The following is a 25045-nucleotide window of genomic DNA, read 5'->3' on the forward strand; positions in this document are numbered from 1 at the left end:
TTTCTACTATGTCAGGAAAAGGGATTTTATTTTGTGGAGACTTGAAAGAGGAATTCACTACCCTACTTAGAAAGAATAAGATTAAGTAAAGCTTCAATATCCCAAGGCAAATAAAGAAGTTATTGAAAATAAAAAATTAGAACCAAATACCATTGAAAGCCTAATTAGAGAAGAGCATTAACACTTCTCTCCTTAAGGAAACATTAACTGTTTTTTCAATTTGTATACCTTTTTTCCCCAACAAAAAGTGTGCAATTGTTGTTAATAATAAAAGACATGATAATTAAAAAACAAAAAAGCAAAAAACAAACAAGCAAACAAAAAAAGCACAGGCTCAGAAAGGGACAATCACTTGCCTAAAATCTCAAATCCACTTAGTCCTTAGAGGCAAAGAAGGAACTAAGTGTTAGTCTTGGGTATCACATCAGTTTCTTCTCCAGGGTATGCAATTGCGGTATCTGGCTCAGGTGACCACAGTGAATGTAAAAACCCAATGATTGACCCAAGAGGAAAGAAAAACAAATTTAAAAAGTCCTGACAGCTGCATTTCTGGAATGTCCCCACCCCTTCCTCACACACCTGTGGCTGCCTGAGCTTCTGACACTGAGTGGTTATGGGAGGCCTGGTATTTCCTTATGGCACTGCCACTGGTGCTGATGAACCAGTTGAGGCAGTCACTTTTACCTCCCTGAGCCTCACTTTCCTCCACCGGAAACTGATTTAGGGGACAATAGTTCAGCACTGTCTCTTCTGGCTTCTATGTTCTTCTGGTTAAGAAAAAACTAACAACATTTCCCCTTGTCCGGACTTCGCAAAAGATTGAACATGAGGCTTCACTGATATCCTTGATGGAAACATTTTCTTTCCAATGTAAAATGATAAAGCCTGGTCATGTGCAAGTTGCTCCCAGCTGCTGTGCCAGGGAGAGAAGGGAGGCATGCAATCAGCTTCCAGGTAACGGAGACAAGCTGCAGCGCTCAGGGCCCAACTGAGAAACATATAAAGAGTGATTATATAATGAGCGTGTGTGTATATATACATATATATATATAGAGAGAGAGAGATTGTTCTATCTACAGAAAAGAAAGATTTTTCTGTAGAAGATAGTTATCCCCTGAGAACCAGGAAAGCTGTTGATACAATTCACAGAAGTCAAAAAAGTCTCCAAACTACATGAAGTTCCCTTAAAAAGGTAGGCTTGGGTTTCCCTGGTCTATGTATTTTGATTTGCATTTCTCTGATGGTGAGTGATGATAAGCATTTTTTCATGTGTGTCGGCTGTATGAATGTCTTCTTTTGAGAAGTGTCTGTTCATATGCTTTTCCCACTGTTTGACGGGGTTGTTAGCTTTTTTTTCTTGTAAATTTGACTGAGTTCTTTGTAGGTTCTGGATATTAGCCCTTTGTCAGATAAGTAGATTGCAAAAATTTTCTCCCATTCTGTAGGTTGCCTGTTCACTCTGATGGTAGTTTCTTTTGCTGTGCAGAAGCTCTCTAGTTTAATTAGATCCCATTTGTCTATTTTGGCTTTTGCTGCCATTGATTTTGGTGTTTTAGACATGAAGTCCTTGCCCATGCCTATGTCCTGAATGGTATTACCTAGGTTTTCTTCTAGGGTTTTTATGGTTTTAGGTCTAACATTTAAGTCTCTAATCCATCTTGAATTAATTTTTGTATAAGGAGTAAGGAAAGGATCCAGTTTCAGCTTTCTACTTATGACTAGCCAATTTTCCCAGCATCATTTATTAAATAGGGAATCCTTTCCCCATTTCTTGTTTTTGTCAGGTTTGTCAAAGATCAGATGGCTGTAGATGTGTGGTATTATTTCTGAGGGCTCTGTTCTGTTCCATTGGTCTATATCTCTGTTTTGGTACCAGTACCATGCTGTTTTAGTTACTGTGGCCTTGTAGTGTGTAGTTTGAAGTCAGGTAGCATGCTGCCTCCAGCTTTGTTCTTTTGGCTTAGGATTGTCTTGGCAATGCGGGGTCTTTTTTGGTTCCCTATGAACTTTAAAGCAATGTACTTTAAAAGTCACTTTTTTCTCTCATAGAGAAAAAGGATGTTGTCTTACGGCTTCTCCACCTGTGCCTTTTTTTTTTTTTTTTTTTTTTTTGAGATGGAGTCTTGCTCTGTCACCCAGGCTGGATCCCAGCTCACTGAAACCTCTGCCTCCTGGGTTTAAGCAATTCCCCTGCCTTAGCCTCCCAAATAGCTGGGATTACAGGCACACACTACCATGTGTAGCTAATTTTTGTATTTTTTTAGTAGAGACAGGATTTCACCATGTTGGCCAGGCTGGCCTCGAACTCTTGACCTCAAGTGATCCGCCGACCTCGGCCTCCCAAAGTGTAGGGATTAATGGTGTAAGCCACCGCGCCCAGCTGGAATGGTTTTCATACTGTCTGCCTCTTCCTTCCTTCTTCCCTTTCACCCAGTAGTCTCTCTCTCCCAAAACAATACAACTTTTTCCTGCTTAATCCCTACTGAGAACACCAAGTACATTTATGTAAAAAATAATGACAATAGTAAAATTCCCGAAAACCATAAAAGCAGTTAAAAACAAAAGTTTGAAGTGTCGATGCTCCATGAAATTACACTAATGTGATGAATTCTAGTGTTGGACATCACCTTGCTCTTTCACGAGAATAAAATGCTATTGTATAAGTGGTTCATCTGTGTTTTTTAATGGTATCTATGGATCGTTTCCTTTCTGTGAAGGTACAATGTTTATTTTCATAGTCATAAAGAAAATTAAAGAATGTCTACACAAGTTTTAAAATTCAAGGCGTATGCTAATATTCCCACTTTCTTTTCCACTATGGCCAAAGAAAATTATATATATAAATTTGAGAATGTTACTGTTGTCATTATATAACTATATATATAATGTATAATACTTCAAACTTTTGTTTTTTACTGCTTTTATGGTTTTTGGGAATTTTTACTGTTGTCATTATATAATTATATATAATATATAATAAAATTATATATAATATAATAAAACTATATATATATAATTATATATACATATTTTGTTGTTGTTGTTTGTCTTATTGCAGGTTGATAATATTGACCAATTAACCAAGTGTAGCAGTCTGTCATATTTTCCACACATATCGTAGGTTAGAGTTGACCAGTCACATTTTTCCAGTGCACTTGCTATGAAGTGTGAGTGCTCCCTCACACCTGCTGAATCTGTGACTTTAAGCACTTTACTTCTCTGAACCTCGCTTTCTTCATATGTAAAAAAGAGATAATAGGACTTCATAAGAATGTGGGGTGGACTAAACAAGAAAACATGCAGGAGTGATGCCTTACATACAATGGGCTCTCTATCTGTGGTGATTCCCTTTCATCTCACCAGGCAGATTGGTCTGATGAGCTTTGTAGTGCGGGCGGCAAATATTGTAATTCCCGCTCTGTGGTGGAAGGGACTGAGCTCACAGATATAAATAAACTGAGCAAGATCACGCAAATGGTGTCAGTTTAAACCACTGTTGCTCCTTTGGGATTAATTGTGCCTCCACGAGATGTTTGGCAATGTTTGGAGATTTGGGATTGTCACAGCTGGGGAAGGGGACCATTTATACTATTGGCACCTAGTGGATAGAGGCCAGGAATACTGATAACCATCTTTCAGTGCACAGAAGAACACCCTATAGCAAGGAATTATCCAGAGTAAAATGTTAATAGTGCTCTTTCCAATTCACCTCACATTTTCCAAAATAAAGCAAAGCACCTTGTAAAATGAAAACATTATTTTTGTTATTTGAAAGACATGGTAATATAATAGAAAACTTTAAAATTTGAAGTATCTGAGTCTATTCTTAACTCTCCTACTTACTAACATTTAATCTGAAAATTTCAGGCAAAATGAACTCACCCGAGCCCGTTTCTCTATTTGCGCAATGTAACAGGGCATTTCAACCGTAAGAAATAATTTAAATGAATGGTTGAGTATGGTGCCAACATGTAGTAGGGGCCCAGTTCATGACGGGACAATATAATAATGACAGTAGATATGGGAGGAGATTAATGGAATAACTTTCATTTTTTTAACAAATATTGATTGAATTTCCATTATGTGCTAGGCACTGAAGATATATCTCAGTCAGTTTGGCTGCTATAATAACAATATCATTAACTGGGTAGCTTAAACAACAGAAATTTATTTCTCCCACTTCTGTAGTCAAGAAGATCAATGTCAGAAGGCTGCGTGGTAGAATTTGGTGAGGGCCATCTTCCCGGTTTACAGACAGCTGTCTCCTCATTGCATCTTCGTATGACGGGGTTGCGGGGGGAGAGAGAGAGAGAGAGAGAGAGAGAAAGATTGAAAGACAGAGAGAGAGAGGGACAGAGACAGAGAGCAAATGAGAGAGAGAGAGAGGGACAGAGACAGAGAGAGCAAATGAGAGAGAGAGGAAGCTCTCTCCTGTCTTTTCTTATGAGGGCACTAATCTCATCATGAGAACTCCACCCTTGTGATTTAATTACCTTCCGAAGGCCCCACTTATAAATACTTTTCCATTGAGGTTTAGGGATTCAGTATATTAATTTGAGGGGCACACAAACATGCAGTCGATCACAAGATGCAGAAATTAACCAAACAGAAAGAGCCCTGACATCATGGAACTTATATGGTGGAGGACAGAAAATAGACAAGCAGGAAAAGTAAGAAGAGAAGTCTCTTAATATAATGCAGGTGGTGGTCCTGGAGGTCTTCTAGGAAGAGGCAACTGGAATAATGATCTGAAGGGTAAGAAAGCACAGGAGTGAAGAGGAAAATAAAGGGTATCCTTGAGAGAAGAAAGAACAAATGCACAGACACTCAGGCAAGAGGTGTTTGAAGATAGCAAGCAAGAGGGTCAGGTAAACCCATGCACTGTCAATCTGAGTCTGCACTGTTTCAACCGATGATCAGTCTGATGTGCTCACTAGACTTAAGACCTCTTCAGGGTCAACATGAGAATGCCCATGTCTGGGGTACAAGGTTGTGGCTTTTCTGCAGAGAGACCATGCTTCCCCACACTGCAGCCTCTTTTACATCATGACTCTGAGAGTCTGCTGGACCACCAGCCCAATCAGAAATGTTCCATCCTCCCCTCATCTCAACGGGAGAGTTCTGGATCCCTCTAACGATCTCCCAGGTCTGTGGAGCTGCTCATACTGCCTCAGGCCCACTGTCCAGCCCCCTCCCTCCACAGATAGTTCTACCTCATCTCTGTCCCACAGATAATTCTGCCTCACCTCTGCCTATGTTGAAGGTGTCCTTGTGGGGTGCTTCTCCGGGACTGGTGGCCTGGAGAAGGATGTCATCCATTTCCCCACGTTCTGACTTCCCCAAACCTTCCTGAATCTTTTTAAAACTTCCTTGTTTCCCAGTCCACATCCCAAGCTGAGGAGAAACGAGGCCCCCATTATCTCAATTCCTGTATCTATTTCTGTCGCTGAGCTCTTTTCCAAATGTTGCTGAGGCCAGAAGAAGCACATTTCAGCCTTCACTCTGTCATAGCCTGAATCTCTCCACCTCAGTCATACGGAAAGTCAGCTCCTCTGGCTTCTGGTCCCTGCTGAATCTACAGAAACTCATGAAATTATTCATCCTTTTATCAAGGCCTGACTTTAATACTCACCTCACTACACAGGGTCTGTAACAGAACTCAAAGTTAATCAGTGATTGTTGTTCCAGGCAGGACTCTGAGGTGATAAACTCTATCGTTTTGGAGTTCTCTTCAACATGGTACCAGGGTACCTGAGAAATATGAATATTAGAGAAAGCATCTGAAAAAAAAAATCAAACATTTAAGTCTATAAAGCTGCATTATCCCCAAAAGATCACTTGCATTATTAGATAGAATTGTTTGCCAGACTGGACTAAATTTAGATTTTTCTCCATCACCCAGTGAAATGGGGGCTTCCGAGAAAGACTAGAAAGAAAATAAAGATATCCTTTTCTCACATTTTAGTGTATTGTGAATGCATGTGACCCTAAAACAGAAAAAAAAAATAGTTGCATTAATGTCAATCTAGAGAGTTCCCAAATTTGAGGTAAACAGAAAAATAGAATTGTTTGCTTGTTTCCCTAAATGAAAGAGGAAAATCAAATGGGAGGAAAGAATCCTCCCAAGTCGTCTGTGGGGCTTGGGCTGTATAGACACATTCTTTGTGCCTGTCTTTTCCTTTTCTTTATGTTTGAGACTGGCCCTCAGTGCCTGTCCCAAATTCTGAGAGCTGTCCTGTTAATTGCTGACTTGTCCATTTCTTGCCAAGAAGGCTCTGGCTCTAGTAACAGCTGCTGATTCTAGTGCCCAGGCTTATGATTAGGGTTGCCAGAAAAAAAAAAATTGAGATAAACAATTTTTTTATGAATATGCCCAAAATATTTTATGAAGCATACAACAGAAAATTTTTGTTTACTTGAAATTTAAATTTAACTGGGCTTGTTAAGTTTTCGCTTGCTTAATCTGGCAACCCTACCCTGAGCAATAGCAAACCCAGACCCTGATCACATGCCACGTCGAAAGGGAAGAGGGTGGCCATGTCACCATCCATCCACAATGGGCCTCATTTAAGACTGAGAGACGGAATTGACTTCACCTCCAACATTCATAGTTGTATACAGATAAATGTAAATATAATTACACTCAAAAATATATTCAAAACTGAGGTTTTGGGAGGAGAAGACTGAAAACACCCAGCCATCCTGGGTCTCACCATGGAAAGAGGAGTGCCTTCCTTCTATATAAATATAATTGAACTCGACAAGGGTCTCGTGAGTAGGTGTCATATTTATTTCACAAATGGGTAACTAAGATTCGAGGGGTAAAAAACAGTGTATTTTAGTTAAAAGTCACTAGATTTATAGCATTTAAGATAAGTATTTGAATTTCAGATAAACTCAGAAATGATTAGTATTTTATTTTAGTTTTTATTTATATTAATTTTATATTTCTAATTGTTGTGGGTATGCAGTAGAAGTAGATATTTATGGGGTACATGAGATTTTGGAACAGACAGGCAATGCAGAATGATTACATCAGGGTGAATTCATCACCTCAAGAATTTATCCTTTGTGTTACAATCTAATTATACTCTTTTAGTCATTTTAAAATGTACAATTAAATTATTATTGGTAATGGTCACCCTGTTGTGCTCTCGAATAATAAGTCTTATTCATTTCTTCTATTTTTTTTTTACCCATTAGCCATCCCAACTCCCCCCATATCCCTTCACTGCTCTTCCCAGAGTCTAGCAACCATCCTTCTACCCTCCATCTTCATGAGTTCAATTATTTTAAGTTCCCACAAGTAAGTGAGAACATGTGAAATTTGTCTTTCTGTGCCTGACTTATTTCAGTTAACATAATGAACTCTAGTTCTATCCATGTCACTGCAAATGACAGATTCTCATTCTTTTTTTTTTTTTTTTTTTTTTTTTTTTTGAGAGGGAGTCTCCTTCTGTCACGCAGGCTGGAGTGCAGTGGCGATATTGGCTCACCGCAAGCTCCGCCTCTCAGGTTCATGCCATTCTCCTGCCTCAGCCTCCTGAGTAGCTGGGACTACAGGCGCCCGCCACCACCCCCAGCTAATTTTTTGTATTTTTAGTACATACGGAGTATCACCGCATTAGCCAGGATGGTCTGGATCTCCTGATCTCATGATTTGCCAGCCTCGGCCTCCCAAAGTGCCGGGATTACAGGCGTGAACCACCGTGCCTGGCCGATTCTTACTCTTTTTTATGGCTGAATAGTACTCCATTGTGTATAAATATCATATTTTCTTTACCCATTCATCTGTTGATGGACAATCTTGGCTATCCTAAATAGTGCTGCAATAAACATGAGAGTGAAGATATTTCTTTGAGAGACTGATTTCCTTTCTTTTGGGTATATACCTAGCATGGGGCTGCTGGATCATCTAATAGCTTTATTTTTAGTTTTTTGAGGAACCTCCAAACTGTTCTCCATAGTGGTTGTACTAATTTATATTCACAGTGTATGAAGGTTCTCTGTTCTCCACATCCCTTCTACCATTTGTTATTGCCTGTCTCTTGGATAAAACCCATTTTAACTGGAGTGAGATGGTATCTCATTCTAATTTTGGCTTCCATTTCTCTGATGATCAATGGTGTTGAGGATCTTTTCATTTTTCTGTTTGCCATTTGTATGTCTTCTTTTGAGAAATGTCTATCCAAATATTTTGCCCATTTTTAAATCGGATTGTTAGATTTATTTTTCCTGTAAGAGTTGTTTGAGCCCCTTATGTATTCTGGTTATTAATCCCTTGTCAGATGGATAGTTTCCAAATATTTTCTCCCATTCTGTGGGTTGTCTCTTGACTTTGTTTCCTTTGCTGTGCAGAAGCTTTTTAACTTCATGTGACTCCATACGTCCATTTTTGCTTTGGTTGCCTGTGCTTTTGGGGTATTACTCAAGAAATCTTTGCCCAATCCAATGTCCTGGAGAGATGCCCCCATGTTTTCTTTGAGTAGTTTCATAGTTGAGGTCTTATCTTTAGGTATTTAATCCATTTTGGTTAGATTTTTGTATATACCAAGAGATAAGAGTCTAGATTCATTTTTCTGCATATGGGTATTCAGTTTTCCCAGCACCACATATTGAAGGGGCTGTCCTCTTCCCAGTATATGTTCTTAGCACCTTTGTCAGTAATGAGTTCACTGTAGATGGATGGACTTGTTTGTGGATTGTCGATTCTTTTTCATTGGTCTATATATCTGTTTTTATGTCAATACCATGCTGTTGTGGTTACTACAGCTCTGTAGCATAATTTGAAGTCAGGTAATATGATTCCTCCAGTTTTGTCCTTTTGGCTCAGGATAGCTTTGGCTATTCTGGGTCTTTGATGGTTCCATATCAATTTTAGGATTTTGTTTCTATTTCTGTGAAGAATGTCATTAGTATTTTTTTTTATAGGGATTGCATTAAATCAGTAGATTGCTTTAGTAGTATGCACATTTTATCAATCCATGAAATTAGGGCATCTTAGAAATTTTATGTCCTCTTTAATTTCTTACATCAATGTTTTATAGTTTTCACTGTAAAGAGTTTCCACTTCTTTAGTTAAGCTAATTCCTAGGTATTTAATTTTATTTGTACCTATTATAAATGAAATTCTTTTCTTGATTTATTTTTCAGATTGTTTGCTGTTGGAATATTGAAATGCCACTGATTTTTGTACGTTGATTTGGTATCCTGCAAGTCTACTAAATTTATCAGTTTTAATAGTTTTCTGGTGGTCTTTAGGTTTTTTCAAATATGAGATCATGTCATCTGCAAACCAGAATAATTTGACTTCTTTCTATTCAATTTGAATGTCCTTTACTTCTTTATCTTCTTTGATTGCTCTAGCTAGTACTTTCAGTTGTAGAGCAAGCTCAACTATGTTGAGCAACAGCAGAGAAAGTACTCCCAGGTATATTAAAGCTCCATTGTATTTTATTTGTGTCTTTTCCCTTGCTGCTTTTAAGATCCCTTTTTTTAAAAAAAAATTATTGACCTTTGCGACTTTGATTATTAAATGCTTTGAGGTAGTCTTCTTTGGTTTTATATAACCTTCTTACACTTGAATGTTGATATTTTTCTCTAGGTTTAGGAAGTTCTCTGTTATTATGCCCGACTGAATAAATTTTCTTCTCTATCTCTTCCTCTACCTCCTCTTTAAGGCCAAAAAATCTCTTAGATTTGCCCTTTTGGGGCTATTGTGTAGATCTTGTAGGCCACTGGTTTTTACTCTTTTTTCTTTTGTCTCCTTTGACTCTCTATTTTCAAATGGCCTGTTTTCAAGTTCACTAATTCTTTCTTCTGCTTGATCAATTCTGCTATTAAGAGACACTGATACATTCTTCAGTATATCAATTGCATTTTTCAACTCCAGAATTTCCACTTGATTCTTTTTTGTTATCTCAATATCTTAGTTAAATTTATCTGAGAGATTTTGGAATTCTTTCTCTCTGTTATATTGAGTTTCTTTTGAGTTTCCTCAAAACAGCTATTTTGAATTCTCTTTCTGAAAGGTTGCATATCTCTGTTTCTCCAGGATTGGTTCCTGGGGCATTATTTTATTTGTTTGGTAAGGTCATGTTTTCCTGGATAGCCTTGATACTTTCAGATGTTTGTCCATGTCTGCAAGGAGGAGTTCAGTATTTATGGTAGTCTTTGCAGTCTTGGCTTGTTTGTACCCATCTTTCTTGGGAAGGCTTTCCAGGTATTCAAAGGGACTTGAGTGTCATGATCTAAACCATATCTCTATTAGAGGGTACCCCAAGCCCAGTAATGCAGTGTTTCTTGCAGAACCGTAGAGGTACTGCCTTGGTAGTCTTGGAAAACATCTTGAAGAATTCTCTGGATTACAAGACAGATACTCTTGTTCTCTTCCCTTACTTTCTCCTAAACAGAGTCTCTCTCCTTGTGCTGGAGTTGGGGGTGGGGTGACACAAGTTCCCCTGTGGCCACCACCACTTGAATTGTGCCGAGTCAGACCTGAAGCCAGCACAGCCCTGGATCTTGCCCAAGACCTGCTGGAACCACTCCCTGACTATACAGCCTATGTTCTCTCCAGGTCCTGGGGCTCTACAATCAGCAGGTGGTGATACCAGCCATGTCTGTGTCCTTCCCTTTAGGGCAGTGAGTTACCCCAGATCCCAAGTGGGTCAAGAGATGCCATCTGGGAACCAAGGACTGGAGTAAAAACCTTAGAAATCTACCTGGTGCCCTATACTACTATGACTAAGCTGGAACTGACACCACGAGACAAAGACTTTCCCATTCTTCTCTCTCCTTTGCACAGACAGAGGAGCCTTTCCCCATGGCCGCCACCACCACAGGTGCACAAAGAGTACTGTCAGGCTACCTCTGGTGTTCGCTTCAGGTCCAAGGACTCTTCACCTTGTGGTAAAGGCTGCTAGGCCTGGGACTCACCATTCAAGACAGAGGACTCCCTTCGGTAACAGGGCAGGTCCAGAAATGACTTCCAACAGCCAGGCCTGGAAGTGGGGATCTCAAGAGGCTGCTTGGTGCTCTACCCCACTTGTGGCTGAGCTAGTATCTGATTTTTGGTTCTTATGAAGGTTATTTTCTTACATAGATATTTGTCAAATTTGGTGTTCCTGCAGAGAAAACAATTGGTGGAGGATTCTATTTGGCTATCTTGCTCTGTCCCTCTTTTAGAGTCCTGATTAGTATTATTAAATTTCTGATTTTATCTTTGGGAAAGTAATATGTATACTGTGAGTTAGATGAAATAGTCCATGATTGCTGTACACAGATTATCAAATAGCACTACAGAAGATATTCAAAAGATAATGATTACTGACATTAATTTCTATGGGCAAGTTTCCCATAAAGTGATGCCTTGACTTAGGTCACAGACTTGATATATAGGACACTCTAGGTCACATGAATAGAGTTGTTTAGTAAAGTAGATTTGAAGTCATGTCTTGTTCTCAGGTAATTCCTTCAGGCTAAGAATTGGCCTCCCATACAGTCCTATTTTCAAAGGCAAATTCCACTGAATTACTCTAGTAATACCTCAAGTTATGAGCCTCTTTTAATGAATTATATTTATTGAATCAATTTTCCCATAAACAGTGAGCTCTGGGGCCAAGGACATGCTGTGGTTTTATTATAAAGGCCTTCTTTGTGGATAGACCCATGCTTTGCTCATCTCTGAGAAAATGTGAGCATAATGTTGCCTGAGGGAATATCAACAAGAGTTAAGGGAAGGACATGGGAAAACATAATGAGAAATAAATGTTTGTTGTTTATAAGCCTCTCTGTTTATGGTCTTTTTGTTATAGCAGCCTGAACAGTCTAAGAGAGCTGCATTTTCTTAGGTAGTTCAAAACAGATAAGATAGTCGCAAATTATATCAATAATTATAAAATGTATATTTATGTCTGTATACAACCTATCAGAAAACTGTCAATGTTATAGATTTAATCAATTTCTTCTTTATTTATGTCAGTTAATACATTTAATGCATTTTACAGATACAATGACCTCTCACACATGAAAAAAATTACTGCAAATCAATTGAAATGGTTGCATTATCAATCAACTATTAATCAGACCAAAGAACCCAGTTGAGACTTCCACAGTGAGTTAAATGCTAGCAGGTATTTATCACCTAGGTTTCTCTTATGATGAAGATCGACAGATTGTGCCAATGAGAATGTTCATAGCCATGCTTTTTTGTCCAACCTGGTGTCTCTCTCTCTCTCTCTTTCTTCACTACATGGGTGTCATGGGGTATGTTATGGGCTGACTGATGTCCTCCCAAAATCCGTGTTTGAAGTTATAATCCCCAGTACTTCAGAATGTAACCATAATTTGAATAGAATCTTTAAAGAAGTAATTAAATTATATAATATCATTAAGATGGGCCCTAGTCTAATGACTAGTGTCTTTATAAGAAAAGAAAATTTGAACACAGACATGTACAGAGGGAAATCTCTGTGAAGACAAAGGGAGGCCAAGGCAACCTACAAGCCAAGGAGAGACACTTGAAACACATCCTTCCTCATAGCCCCCAGAAGGAACCAACCTTGCTGACACTTTGATCTCAGATTTCCAGCCTCCAGAAGTGGAGAAAATCAATTTCAATTTTTTAAACTGCCCACTGTGTGGTATCTTTGATACAGCAACCCTAGCTAACTAATATATGATGTTTAGCCTCAACGTATAACTTAAGTCATTGTGTAACTTTTGTATCTCTGTAAAATTGTTTGAGTCTTCCATAGGTTTTATTTGCTAGGAGATACAAGGCTAAGTTGATCTGTCAGTCTTCATCATAAATTTTGACCAGTCCATCATGTAGCAAACCCATTTACACTCTATCCACCTGATTCTTGTCTATGGCTCCTTGAGGTGATGGTCCCTAGCTGTTCTTAGTGTAATTTCTACCTCCTTTCAGATGCTTTTTGCTTCTCCTTCCCTAGTATGCACAGAGGTAAGTAAAAAACAAAATAAAACAAAAAACCAACTTTTTTTTTTTTTTTATATGGAGTCTGGCTCTGTCACCCAGACTGGAATGCAGTGGCACAATCTTGGCTCATGGCAAGCTCCACCACCCGGGTTCATGCCATTCTCCTGCCTCAGCCTCCCAAGTAGCTGGGACTACAGGTGCCCGCCACCACGCCCGGCTAATATTTTTTGTATTTTTAGTAGAGATGGGGTTTCACTGTGTTAGCCAGGATGATCTCGATCTCCTGACCTCGTGATCCGCCCGCCTCAACCTCCCAAAGTGCTGGGATTACAGGCGTGAGCCACCACATCCAGCCAAAAACCAACTTATTAATACCTATAAACATGTACTTGGAGAAACAAAACATATATACCAATAGTCCCCTACTAATTTTACTTAATTGGAAAATTGCATTCACCCTTTTTTGTAGCATAATTATCATCTCATACATTTTAATGAACTTATTTGTTCTTTGAATGTCATGGCTTTCTTATAGACTCAATTCATTCCAACTAGTTATAGTTTCTTTCTTTGGATGCTCAAATTGTTGCAGCTTGACTAGTGGGGGTCTTGTTAAGCTATCTCGTTTGTCCTTTCAGTACAGCTCTACACATTGCCACAATTTCCTTGTTTTCTGGCAGCCACTCCAGCTCATAATCTATCCAAATTTTGCGTCATCCCAAGACTCCCAAGGCATGGAATCAATTGTTCTCCAAGGAGCCTTGGTTCTCTGTAGTTCAAGAACTAAATAGTATTAGGGCATAAGATGTGGCCACTCACTGTCCATAAGCACTGGGGGACAGAAAGACAGAAAGAACTGAAAAAAAAAAATGACTTCTATACAAGGTCATGAAGTTCACAACTACATTTCTAATTTAGCTTTAAGATTAATCAATCATTTTAATTTTTTCCACTCCAATATGCCTAACTTAGACTTTAACCCATCACCCAAACTGTAATTGTGCCCCATTTTACTTTTAGTTTCTTTTTATGTCTCATTGACCAATGTGACTTTGTAATCATTTTATTGACCCTAAAGAATTCAAAGTACCTCATAAATGGCCTCTATTTATTCTCCCTCACCTGTCACTATATCTATGAAGCAATTCATCCCCTTATATACATGTCATGAGCATCAACACATTCCAATTTCATGGAGTTATGTTTTACAAGCTTATGGCTCAATTTTCTAAAGACGCAATTAACAGGCTGAGTGACCTTTACCTTCATCTATAATCTTAAAAAAATACTAAGTATGAAAAAGAAAAAGGTCTTGAATGTTATGATTCAGGATCGTGAAAAGTCCAAGATCAAATCTGCTTTGTTACTTACAGTGTCTTCACAGGATGAATATGGAGGGAAAGATGAGGTAATTGTTCTATAAGAAACAGGACACCAAACCTCACTCAGTCAGGTTTTTTCTTCCCCATCTGAACCTGAAGATTAAAAGAGTTAAACTGCATAAAAGCACTTGATAAATTTAAACCGTGTATAAGTTGTCAGAATTTTTATTACAAATTACCAACCATTATACTGATTGAATTAATTCAAGCATTAAGCTGTTAAGATGATCATATAAGTGCAGTCGGCAAGTCCTCACAAACTGTATATCCTGGATTTCCAGTTTAGTGCTTTATTCACCACATTATGCAGCATTTCAAATATGAAAATGAATTCCATGGATGAGAAGCAACCATTCAGCCATGGGCCAGGCTATCATCTTTGCCTGCACACCTCTCTGGAAGAGATTCAACCGGAAAGGCCCCACTTACCTGAGATAAAGGCCAGTCCAGGAAGGACTGTGGTGCCAGGTGCTTAACCCATAAACAGTACAGCACATGGCTGCATTAAGGTTGTAAGGCACACAAGGCTTCCTGGCCTATTTTATTCATTACAGTTTCCAGGGATAACACTCCAAACTCTGATTCAGAGGTATACCTTTGTTTTCATTCCAACATAGCCAAAGAAAGAAAGCTCATGATACAGCAGTTTAATTACAGTATGCAAATTTTTATGCTTCCATTTCCTTTTGTGTTATACAGGTCATACTTTATTTACAGGGAAGGAGAATACAGCTCAGGAAAGAGAGAGTAATCAAAGGGGGAGGATGAAAACAAACAAAGGACGCAGTCTGTACTCAATCACAGCGATGTGGTTGGAAGGGTGATAAGGGATAAAGGGACACGAACTTGCAGTCACAATTGCCATTATGTGACATCACTGATCAAACCTTTGCTTAAGCTATGTCTCTTTGGCTCAAGAATAAAGAGCATGCACTGCAAATAATAAATGATTCCTGTAAATTTACTTTTAGTTTACATACATTAAAGTGTCCTCTTCCTCTCCTCTTCCTCTTCCTCCTCCTCCTCCTCCTCCTCCTTCTTCTTCTCCTTCTCCTCCTCCTCCTCCTTCTTCTCCTTCTTCTTCTCTTCCTTCTTCTCTTCCTTCTTCTTCCTTATTCTTCTTGAGGCAGGGTCTTTCTTTGTCACTGGGACTGGAATACAATGGCATGTTCTCAGCTCACTGCAACCTCCACCTCCTGGGCTCAAGCCATTCTCCCACCCCAGTAGTTGGGACTAACAGGTGTGTGCCTTTATGCCTGGCTAATTTTGCATTTTTTGTAGAGACAGGGTTTCCCCATGTTGCCCAGGCTGGTCTCAAACTCCTATGCTCTAACCATCCTCCATCCTCACCTTCCCTAAGTGCTGGGATTACAGGCGTGAGCCACCATGCCCAGCCTCCTTTTTCTGATACACAGTTTTTGTTTATTTGTTTGAAACAGGATCTCACTCTGTTGCTCAAGCTGGAGTGTAGTGGCCACAATCATGGCTCGCTATAGTCTCACACTCCTGGGCTCAAGTGATTCTCTTGACTTAGCTTCCCATGTAGCTTGGACTACAGGTGTGTGCCAATCATAGTTAGCCATGGCTGGCTAATTTTTTGCTTGTTTGTTTGTTTGTTTGTATTTTAGCTGGGATGAGGTCTTGTTATGTTGCATAAGATGATTTCTAACTGGGCTCAAGGAATCCTCCCACCTCAGTCTCCCAAAGTGCTGGGATCACAGGCATGAGCCACTGCACCCAGACTGTTTTATGAGGTTTGGCAAAGGCCTAGAGTCATGTAGCTACTTTCTCAATCAGGATACAGAGTAACTCCAGTGATACACAACAAAGACTATTTCTTTATGTTCAAATACGCCATCTCCACCTATCCTGAATCTCTGGCAACTACTGTCAGCTCTTTATGCCCATAGTGTTATCTTTTCCAGAATGTCATACAAATGTGTAGCTTTATTCATTTAGTATAATGTGTAATGTATTGTGAATTCCTCCACATTTTTGTGTATATCTGTAATTTGTTCTTTTTTATAGTCCTATAGCATTGTATTATATGGATACACCAGTGTTTGTTCATGCATTAGTCAAAGAATATTTGGGTTGTTTTCATGTTTCTGTGACTACCAATGAAACTGCTATAAACATTTATGAGTTTTGTATGACATAAATTCACTTCGCTTGAATAAATACCTATGAGTAGGATTGTGGAATCATATGATGAGCATGAGTTTACATTTATAAGAAATTACCAAACTATATTATTAAAAAGTCAAGGGCCAGGAGCAGTGGCTTATGCCTATAATCCCAGCACTTTGGGAGGCCGAGCTGGATGGATCATCTGAGGTCAGGAGTTCGAGACCAGCCCGGCCAATGTGGTGAAACCCATCTCTACTAAAAATACAAAAATTAGCAGGGCATGGTGGCATGTGCCTGTAATCCCAGCTACTCAGGAGGCTGAGGCATGAGAATCACTTGAACCTGGGAGGCAGAGCTTGCAGTGAGCCAAGATCATGCCACTGTACTCTAGCCTGGGTGACAGAGTGAGACTCTGTCTCAAAAAAATTAAAAGGTCAAAAAATGACAGAAGCTGGCAAGGTTATGCAGAAAAGCAAACACATATATACGGCTGGTGGGTGTGTAAATTTGCTCAACCATTGTGGAAAGCAGTGTGGTAATTCCTCAAAGAGCTAAAAACAGAACATTCCACCCAGCAATCCCATTACTGGGTATATACCCAAAAGAATATAAATCATTCTATTGAAAAGAACATATGTATGTTCATTGCAGCACTATGCACAATAGCAACATGGAATCAACCTACATACCTATCATTGGTAGACTGGATAAAGAAAATGTGGTATGTATATATATATATACACCACATTTATACACACACACACACACATACACACACACACACATACACACACACAACAATGGAATACTATGCAGTCATAAAAAAAAGAATGAGATCATGTCCTTTGCAGGAACATGGATGGAGCTAGAGGCTCTAGAAGCTATTATCCTTAGCAAACAAATGCAAGAATAGAAAGCCAAATACAGTATGTTCTTACTTATAAGTGGGAGTTAAATGATGAGAACACATGGACACAAAGAAGGGAACAGACACCGGGTTCCACTTGAGGGTGTAGGGTAGGAGTAGGGAGAGGATCAGATAAAATGACTACTGTGTACTAGACTTAGTACCTGGGTGATGAAATAATCTGCACAAGAAACCCCCACGACATAAGTCCATCTATACAATAAACCTACACACGTAATCCCGAACCTAAAATAAAAGTTTTAAAAAAAGAAACTGCCAAACTGTTTTCCAAAGTGACTATACAATTTTGCAATTTCACCTGCAATGTATGAGAGTACTAGACTAGTAGAGAGTCTACAACCTCAATATCTCTTAATATTGTTAGGTATTATTGTTGTGGTTAATAGTATTATTATTGCAATTCTAATAGTTGTGGAGTGTCATCTTATTTTTGTTTTAATTTGCATTCACCTAATGACTAATGATGTACATATTTTCACTTGCTTTTGCCATCATATGTTTTCTTCAGTGAAATATCTGTTCAAACCTTTTTTCTAATTTTAAATAATTTTTCTTTCTACTGAATTTATTAATTTCTAAGCTTATGTTTTTTTGTTTTTGTTTTTGTTTTTTTTGAGATGGAGTCTCGCTCTGTTGCCAGGCTGAAGTGCAGTGACGTGATCTTGGTTCACTGCAACCTCCGCCTCCCGGGTTCATGCAATTCTCCTGCCTTAGCCTCCCAAGTAGCTGAGAATACAGGCGTGTGGCAGCACGCCCAGGTAATTTTTGTACTTTTAGTAGAGATGGGGTTTCACCATCTTGGCCAGGATGGCCTTGATCTCTTGACCTGATGATCCGCCCACCTTGGACTCTTAAAGGGCTTAGGATTACACTGCGCTCAGTCTGATGTTTTATTAAGTAAAAGCTACTATGATTGTAGTCAGAATCATAATACGTAGAATTTGAGTTAATGATAGCAATATGAAGCTAGATTTTAAGAAGTCAAAAGGCTTACGCTTCTAGATCACAGCTTCTCAGAGTTTAGTGTGCAAGCAAGTCACATAGGGATCTTGTTCAAAATGTGGGTTCTGATTCATCAGGTCTGGGTGGAGCCTGAGAATGTGATTTCTAATACAGCCCCAGGTGAAGCCAATGTTTCTAGTTGATGCAACACATTTTGAGTAACAAGAGACTACAGAAATCTGGAATCTGGTTCAAATTACCTTTTTAGAATCCCAAAGCTGAACAACACTCAGCATGTAATTATGTTTTCCTTTTTTTTGGAAGAAATAGAAACATGTAATTAACAAATACATCAAGATAGTTTTAGCTCCTTGAAGACATAGTGCAAACCTCTAGAACTTGAATAGGTATGTCACAAAGTCCCTGTAACAAAAACCTGTCCAAAAATTATGTTGTCATGTTTAATTGGTTAAAAAAAAAATCATGGGGGGCTCCTTTCATTGAACTCAATCCAACGAGAAAATAATTCTGTTCATCGCTCACTGGAATGATTTTTTTAACCCCAAAATATTTTAATGTAGTCATTGGTTACAGTCAAAACTTCCTGTGTCCTTCTCCTATAAACATTGGTGTGGGAGCGGATGAGTGGTGTTCAAATGGCCTAGGACCTTACCTAAATAGCATCATATACAGGGGATTGTAAATAATGTGAGTACTATATAAATGTTGCTTCACATTGCATAAGATATAAAATAAAGTGACGGTAGAAAAATCCTTTTATTTTGCAAGTCCTATTAGAGCCTGGAATTTTTGTCTCCGATTTTGGCAATGCAAACACTGGTCTTTAAGAAGGTAATTTGTATTTTAAGGAGTAAGCAATATGATCCATTGAGATTCAGGAAGAAACTATTAGAGTTTCTATTTTCACACATTTTTAAATTGAAAAACTAAGAAAATTATATTACACCAATGTTTACTACATCACTTGACACATGGACCTTCATTTAGTCTCTATGTCATAGACTTACCTTGAAGAATTTCATTTTGTATATAAGTTTGAAATATTTTGGGGACATCCAAACAAGGACGTCAAGGAAGCAGCTAGACAAGTGATTACAAGGGAGAGACGGGCAGATCCATAAACCAAAAAGGTGTCTGAATATAGAGGGGAGCAGATGGGACGCCTTTGGTGACAAAAGCAAGTGTAACTAGGAGGAGAGTGTAACATTTAGAGTTTTGGTACAAGAGGAAGAAACGAACAAGAACTGAGAAGGAGGCAAGGGTCAAGGGTGGCAACAGAAGCAAGCAGGTTTCCAGGAAAAAATGATAGCGTGTCAAGAAAGACTGATTAACCACATTAAATACTGCTAGAGGGTTGAGGAAAATGAGGGCACGATGTGCCTACTGGATTTGGTTACACGAACACTATGGTGACCTCAGGAAGACAGCAGCTATCTCAGAAGATCCCCTGAAAACTGGAAGCTGTGGGTCCATGTTTAAGCAAGGACATTCTCTCCTTTGGTTGTTAACAAAAGTTGATTTTATCCTGGTGTAAAGAAATACACACATCTTGTTTTAGTGTGCTCAATGTGAACATTTTTGAAAATCAAAGAAATGCAAAAGTCGACAAACAAAATATTTTTAAATCAATCACTAAGAATCCTATTATCTAAAAGCAATCCCTGTAATAGTGCTGTGTCTCACTTCTGTGCTTCCTCACTTGATACGTTTTTATTCTTTTAACTTATTCTGTGTAATTGTGATTATATTTTATGCAGCATTTTATGCACTGACTTTTTCACTTCACTTTTTAATAAACATTTTCCAAGTTTTAAATGCTTTGTAAGCATAATATACCATAAAGTGAGCATACCATGGAGATATTCATCCCATTTAGGTGGTTTCCAATTTGAAGGCTGTTATAAATAAAGCTGAAATGAGCATTTTTCTGTATAATCCTTTTCCCCAATTTTTCTAGATTATTTTCTTACAGAGAAATATCTGCAGGGAATTTTATGAGTTAAATGTTAGAAGGACCCTCAAACTCTAAGGGCCTATTTTAAATGAACACCTGTGTGCTATGGATTGAAAAGAGGAACCCCAAATCAATGCTAAAGTAAGATGATAAACCCTCAGTGGTTTTAATTCATTAACTCCCATGGACACACCTCATCCCAATTTCCTTTCTCACAATTTAGAATCTTACTTTTCCACTTCCTCCTCCGAGTTCATCTGGAACTTTCCTAATACTGAGCAGAAGAACATAACTGCCAGTAAAATGAGAGGGAGAAAGGAGAATAAGAGGCAACGAGAGAGAAGAGAAAAAGAGGGAATGGGAGGAGGAAGAGCAAAAAGAGGGAAAGAGAGGAACATAAGGCCACTTGGTGCATTAATTGGTATGATTTGACTGTGTCCCCACCCAAATCTCACCTTGAATTGTAATAATCCCCATGCAGGGCATGGCTCAGTGGAGATAACTGAATCATGGAGTGGTTTCTCCCATAGTGTTTTCATGATAGTGAACAAGTCTCACGAGATCTGATGGTTTTATAAGGGGTTTTTCCCCATTTTGTTCAGCACTTCTCTTATCTGCTGCCATGCAAGACATGGCTCTGCTTCTCCTTTGCCTTCTGACATGATTGTGAGGCTTCCCCAGCCACATAGAACTGTGAGTCCATTAAGCCTCTTTCCTTTATAAATTACCCAGTCTCAGATATGTCTTTCTTAGCAGCATGAGACCAGACTAATACATTAATTTTTTAAAAGCCTTTGAGTTTTGTGTAATTTATATTTTTCTCCAAACACTTCCATTTTTTTAAGGCTGGAGCATTGTCATAGAAGACACATCGACACATCAATTTTAAGTTATTTGACAACCAAACTTCTTTTTCTGTTACCCCACTTTCTCCCTTTCGAGAAACTCCTCTTAGTGAAGTCTTCGTGAAACGCTCCTGACTATAACTTAAAAAGAAAAAGCAAAAGCAGCTCTTCCTACCCTGGCCTGGGTCAACAGGAAGCTGGCACGTGAATTGGGCTTATCCAGTTGTTAATTAATTATGGGGTTTGTATCCTGAGACAGTGGCCCAATAATGCGGAGGCCTCAGCAGCCAGCTCATGCTTCTGTTGTGACCCCTGCTGCAATCTTCGATGATCAGCTCCCCTGTTGATTACCCATTCCTAAGTCTGGTCTTCCTGCTTCTTGTTCCTTCTATAGATCCCCAAGAACCTTTCCAATAATCTGTCTTTTTACCGAGTCCATCTTTGTTGCTTGTAAAGAAGCCTCTGTGTGAATCAGGCAGGCAGAACAGGGCCTCATTTAGAAATTTGGACTTTAGAGCAATGGGAAACCACTGCACGAGTAAAAACTTTCTGCACAGGACTGATTGCACAGGGGGAAAACAGAGACATGGAGGATGAGGGGAGTTAGTAAAAAAAAAAAAAAAAAAAAAAAAAAAAAAAAAAAAGGAAAGAACAGAGAGAGAGAGAGAGAGAAATGGGAAGAAGTAGAGGTCACACATGTGGAATTGCCCGGGAGGGCGGGGAGCAGCCAGAAGGCTTCAGAGAGGGGCCGACACATCGAGATCAAGAACATTCAAGGACATTCTCACTTGAGCATCACACACAGACTCGGGGGACCAGGAAGTGAAGACAAGGACTGAGAGACTGTAAAAACGGCATGTTTCTGAAAGCAATGGCAAGGGCAAATGAGGATGCCGGGAGAGACATGTTATGCCTTTCCTGAGCAACTTTGCAGGGCTTCATGTAGCTCACTTCAGGGCAACAGAAAGAATGAGCAGTTTGGTAATAATATGTCCTTCTGGCAGCCTCTGACTCCGCAATACTCATCTCCAACATATTCGACACCAAAAGGCCACCCCAGCATAGAGCCATCTCTCCTTCTTACCTTCTAGAAGAGAGTTCCTTAAACTTCACTGAGAAGATTCACTTGCAACTGTGGTTAAAAATTTAGCTTCCCGGCCAGGCGCCGTGGCTAATGCCTGTAATCCAGCACTTTGTGAAGCCGAGGTGGGTAGATCATGAATTCAGGAGTTCAAGACCAGCCTGGCCAAGATGGTGAAAACCTATCTCTACTAAAAATACAAAAATTAGCCAGGTGTGGTGGTGGGCACCTGTAATCCCAGCTACTCAGGAAGCTGAGGCAGAGAATTGCATGAACCTGGGAGATGGAGGTTGCAGTGAGCCGAGATCTGACTACAGGGCTCGAGCCTGGGCAACAGAGTGAGACTCTGTCTCAAAAAAAAAAAAAAAAATAGCTTCCCAGTTTTTGCCCCTGGAGATTCCGATACAGAGGGTCAGGGTGGGATCTGAGAAAATTTTTTTAACAAGTTCTATCACATAATGCTTGTCATCATAAAAGTGTGGAAAACACTACTATATAATTAGTTACTTGATGCAGGTATGTAATAGATACCTAGCAGGGTATATCAGGTGTCTATTGGAGCAGGGGCTACAGGAGAGGATTGGTTTAAAGTAAAAATGATGCTTTCCCTGCCATGGGAAGAATTACAGTCTTGTGGGATGGACACAACTATTTGTAACTAATTTGGATACAAGCCAAACTACAAGCATAGGGGTGACCGTCCAGTTAAGGGGCTATAGAAGACAGAAGACAGCATTGAAGGGGTCGATGGCAAATTGTGGAGACTTGATGAGAAAGGAGGCCTTTGACATAGGGCCTAAATGGACTTGGAGTAAAAATAAAAATCAATCCCTTTGAGGCCGGCACTGGAAAGAGAATATCCTGGAGGAAGAAGCACCTGGTTCTGGAGCTCCGACCTTGTTTTCAGATCCTCTCTTGCTTTGCCTCCTTCTCTGGTTCCACTATCACCATCCTGCTGGCCTCAGAGGGCAGCAATCTTCAAACACTCTGGCCCAGACAGAAAAAAAAAAAAAAAAAAAAAAAACAAAAACCCTTTCCATGAACTCTGCATTGTCCAGCTGAGGCTGAGGTAAGGCTGAAATTAAAAATAATGAAAATCAATAGGCCCTTTGCTAAATGCTGAAGAGCAGAAACAAGGAAATAAACAGTCCCATAAAATCAAAACTTCATCTAAGAGGCCCACTCCACCCACATGGGACCCCTAAGGAAAGGGAATTATTCCTGACTCCTTCTCTTCCTATGTCCTGATCTCCCTTGACTTGGCAGGTGCTATTTTCATCTTTGTCTATCATTTGGACTCCTAAAAGTCTAGACAAGGAGAAGGAGAATCATTCTTCTTGGATCCAGCGTCTGCCCTCCCAGGCCCAGCCTCCTGAGTTAGAACTCACCTCTCCTCCAAGTAACTAAGAGCGACTGACTTTCCTTTCTGAGCTTCAATTTCTTTATGGCCTTTCAAAGAACACCATGGCGACTTTGTCTGAAATCAGGGCTGGATGCTATCATTCATTAACTGCATAAATTCTGTCTAGGCATTTAACCTTTCTGAGTTACTATTTGTCTGTAAGTAAAATTAAAGGTTTACATTAGAGTTTAGCTCAGTCCCATTTCTGATCTGTCTATAATTCTAGGGACATCCACGGGCATGACTGAAATTGTTCATAGTATATATTATGCCTCAGTAGTAACGCCTTAAATGAAATAGCCTGAACCTAAAAGCTCAAGTCTAAGAGGAGGGCTCACATACCTAAACTCCAACATCCCTCTTCTTTTAGAGAGCACACCCAGTGTGTGGGAAGGGAGCTCTTGGATTCTCTACTTCTCTATGTGTAGTATTTAAAATGCATTAGGAGTGAAGGACTCCAGAAGACCTTTCTCTCTCTGGCAAACTTAGCTGCATGCAAAAATAGCATACTGGACAAACAGAAAAAGTGAGTCATCAGCTTCTCCTTCAGGCCCCCGCATCCAGTGTCTGAACCATTAGAAATGAAAAGCAGGATTCAAACTAGCCTCATGGCATCAAGCAACTTTCTAGGATCTACAAACCATAGTACTTACGACTTCCTTTTCATACATAATATGTGCACGGGGCTTTAGTATGATGATGATGATGATAATGCTCAAAGATGAAAAGAACTACAATGGAAATAACAAAATGGCTTGAGGTGTCTTCCTTGGCATCCCCCAAATCTATCCTTTTGCTGAAGTTCACACTACCCAATACACGTTTTTTTAATCATTAAAGGAGCATAGAGCATTAGATTCTACTTTAACGGGAGGTCTATGAGAACTGGACCTAGAAAATATAGAAAAAACAGAAGCTGGATAAAAATACTTCCCAGTGAGAGCACGGAAGTGACCAAAACTGGGAAACCATGCTCCAATGATGAATCAAAGTTAGAAGGCTTGGAGGGCAGGAAGCAAATATTCACAGCTGGGTATGGAACCAAGTCCAAAAGGAAGGCACAGAGGAGAACTGGCAAATTGGAGAAGATGGGTGAGCAGAAAGTTAGTCTGGGGAAATACTAGAAAACAGCTCTACTGGCCAGGCACCGTGGCTCACACCTGTAATCCCAACCCTTTGGGAGGCCGAGATGGGCGCATCACCTGAGGTCAAGAGTTTGAGACCAGCCTGACCAACATGGAGAAACCCCGTCTCTACTAAAAATACAATATTAGCTGGGCGTGGTGGTGCATGCCTGTAATCCCAACTACTCAGGAGGCTGAGGCAGGAGAATCACTTGAACCCGGGAGGCTGAGGTTGCAGTGAGCTAAGATAGCTCCATTGCACTCCAACCTGGGCAACAAGAGTGAAACTCCTTCCC

General features: G+C 39.5%; 1 protein-coding gene across 10 annotated transcripts in view; it reads right to left on the bottom strand.

Moving 5' to 3' along the window:
* Positions 1-25045, bottom strand: part of LOC105487943 (uncharacterized) — an 82377-nt gene that overhangs the window by 14733 nt on the left and 42599 nt on the right. For 2 of the 10 annotated variants that reach the window (XM_071093860.1, XM_071093861.1), the window contains exons 2-4: positions 15303-15473; positions 14312-14415; positions 5633-5780 (exon numbers count right to left, since the gene is read on the bottom strand). In XM_071093860.1, the coding sequence (XP_070949961.1) occupies positions 14382-14415; positions 15303-15473 (205 nt within the window). In that variant the 3' untranslated portion in view covers positions 5633-5780; positions 14312-14381. The other 8 variants (XR_011621522.1, XM_071093857.1, XR_011621523.1 and 5 more) reach the window with 7 other exon arrangements.

Source organism: Macaca nemestrina, chromosome 3 (assembly GCF_043159975.1).
Source record: "Macaca nemestrina isolate mMacNem1 chromosome 3, mMacNem.hap1, whole genome shotgun sequence".
In the NCBI taxonomy this organism is placed as follows: domain Eukaryota; kingdom Metazoa; phylum Chordata; class Mammalia; order Primates; family Cercopithecidae; genus Macaca; species Macaca nemestrina.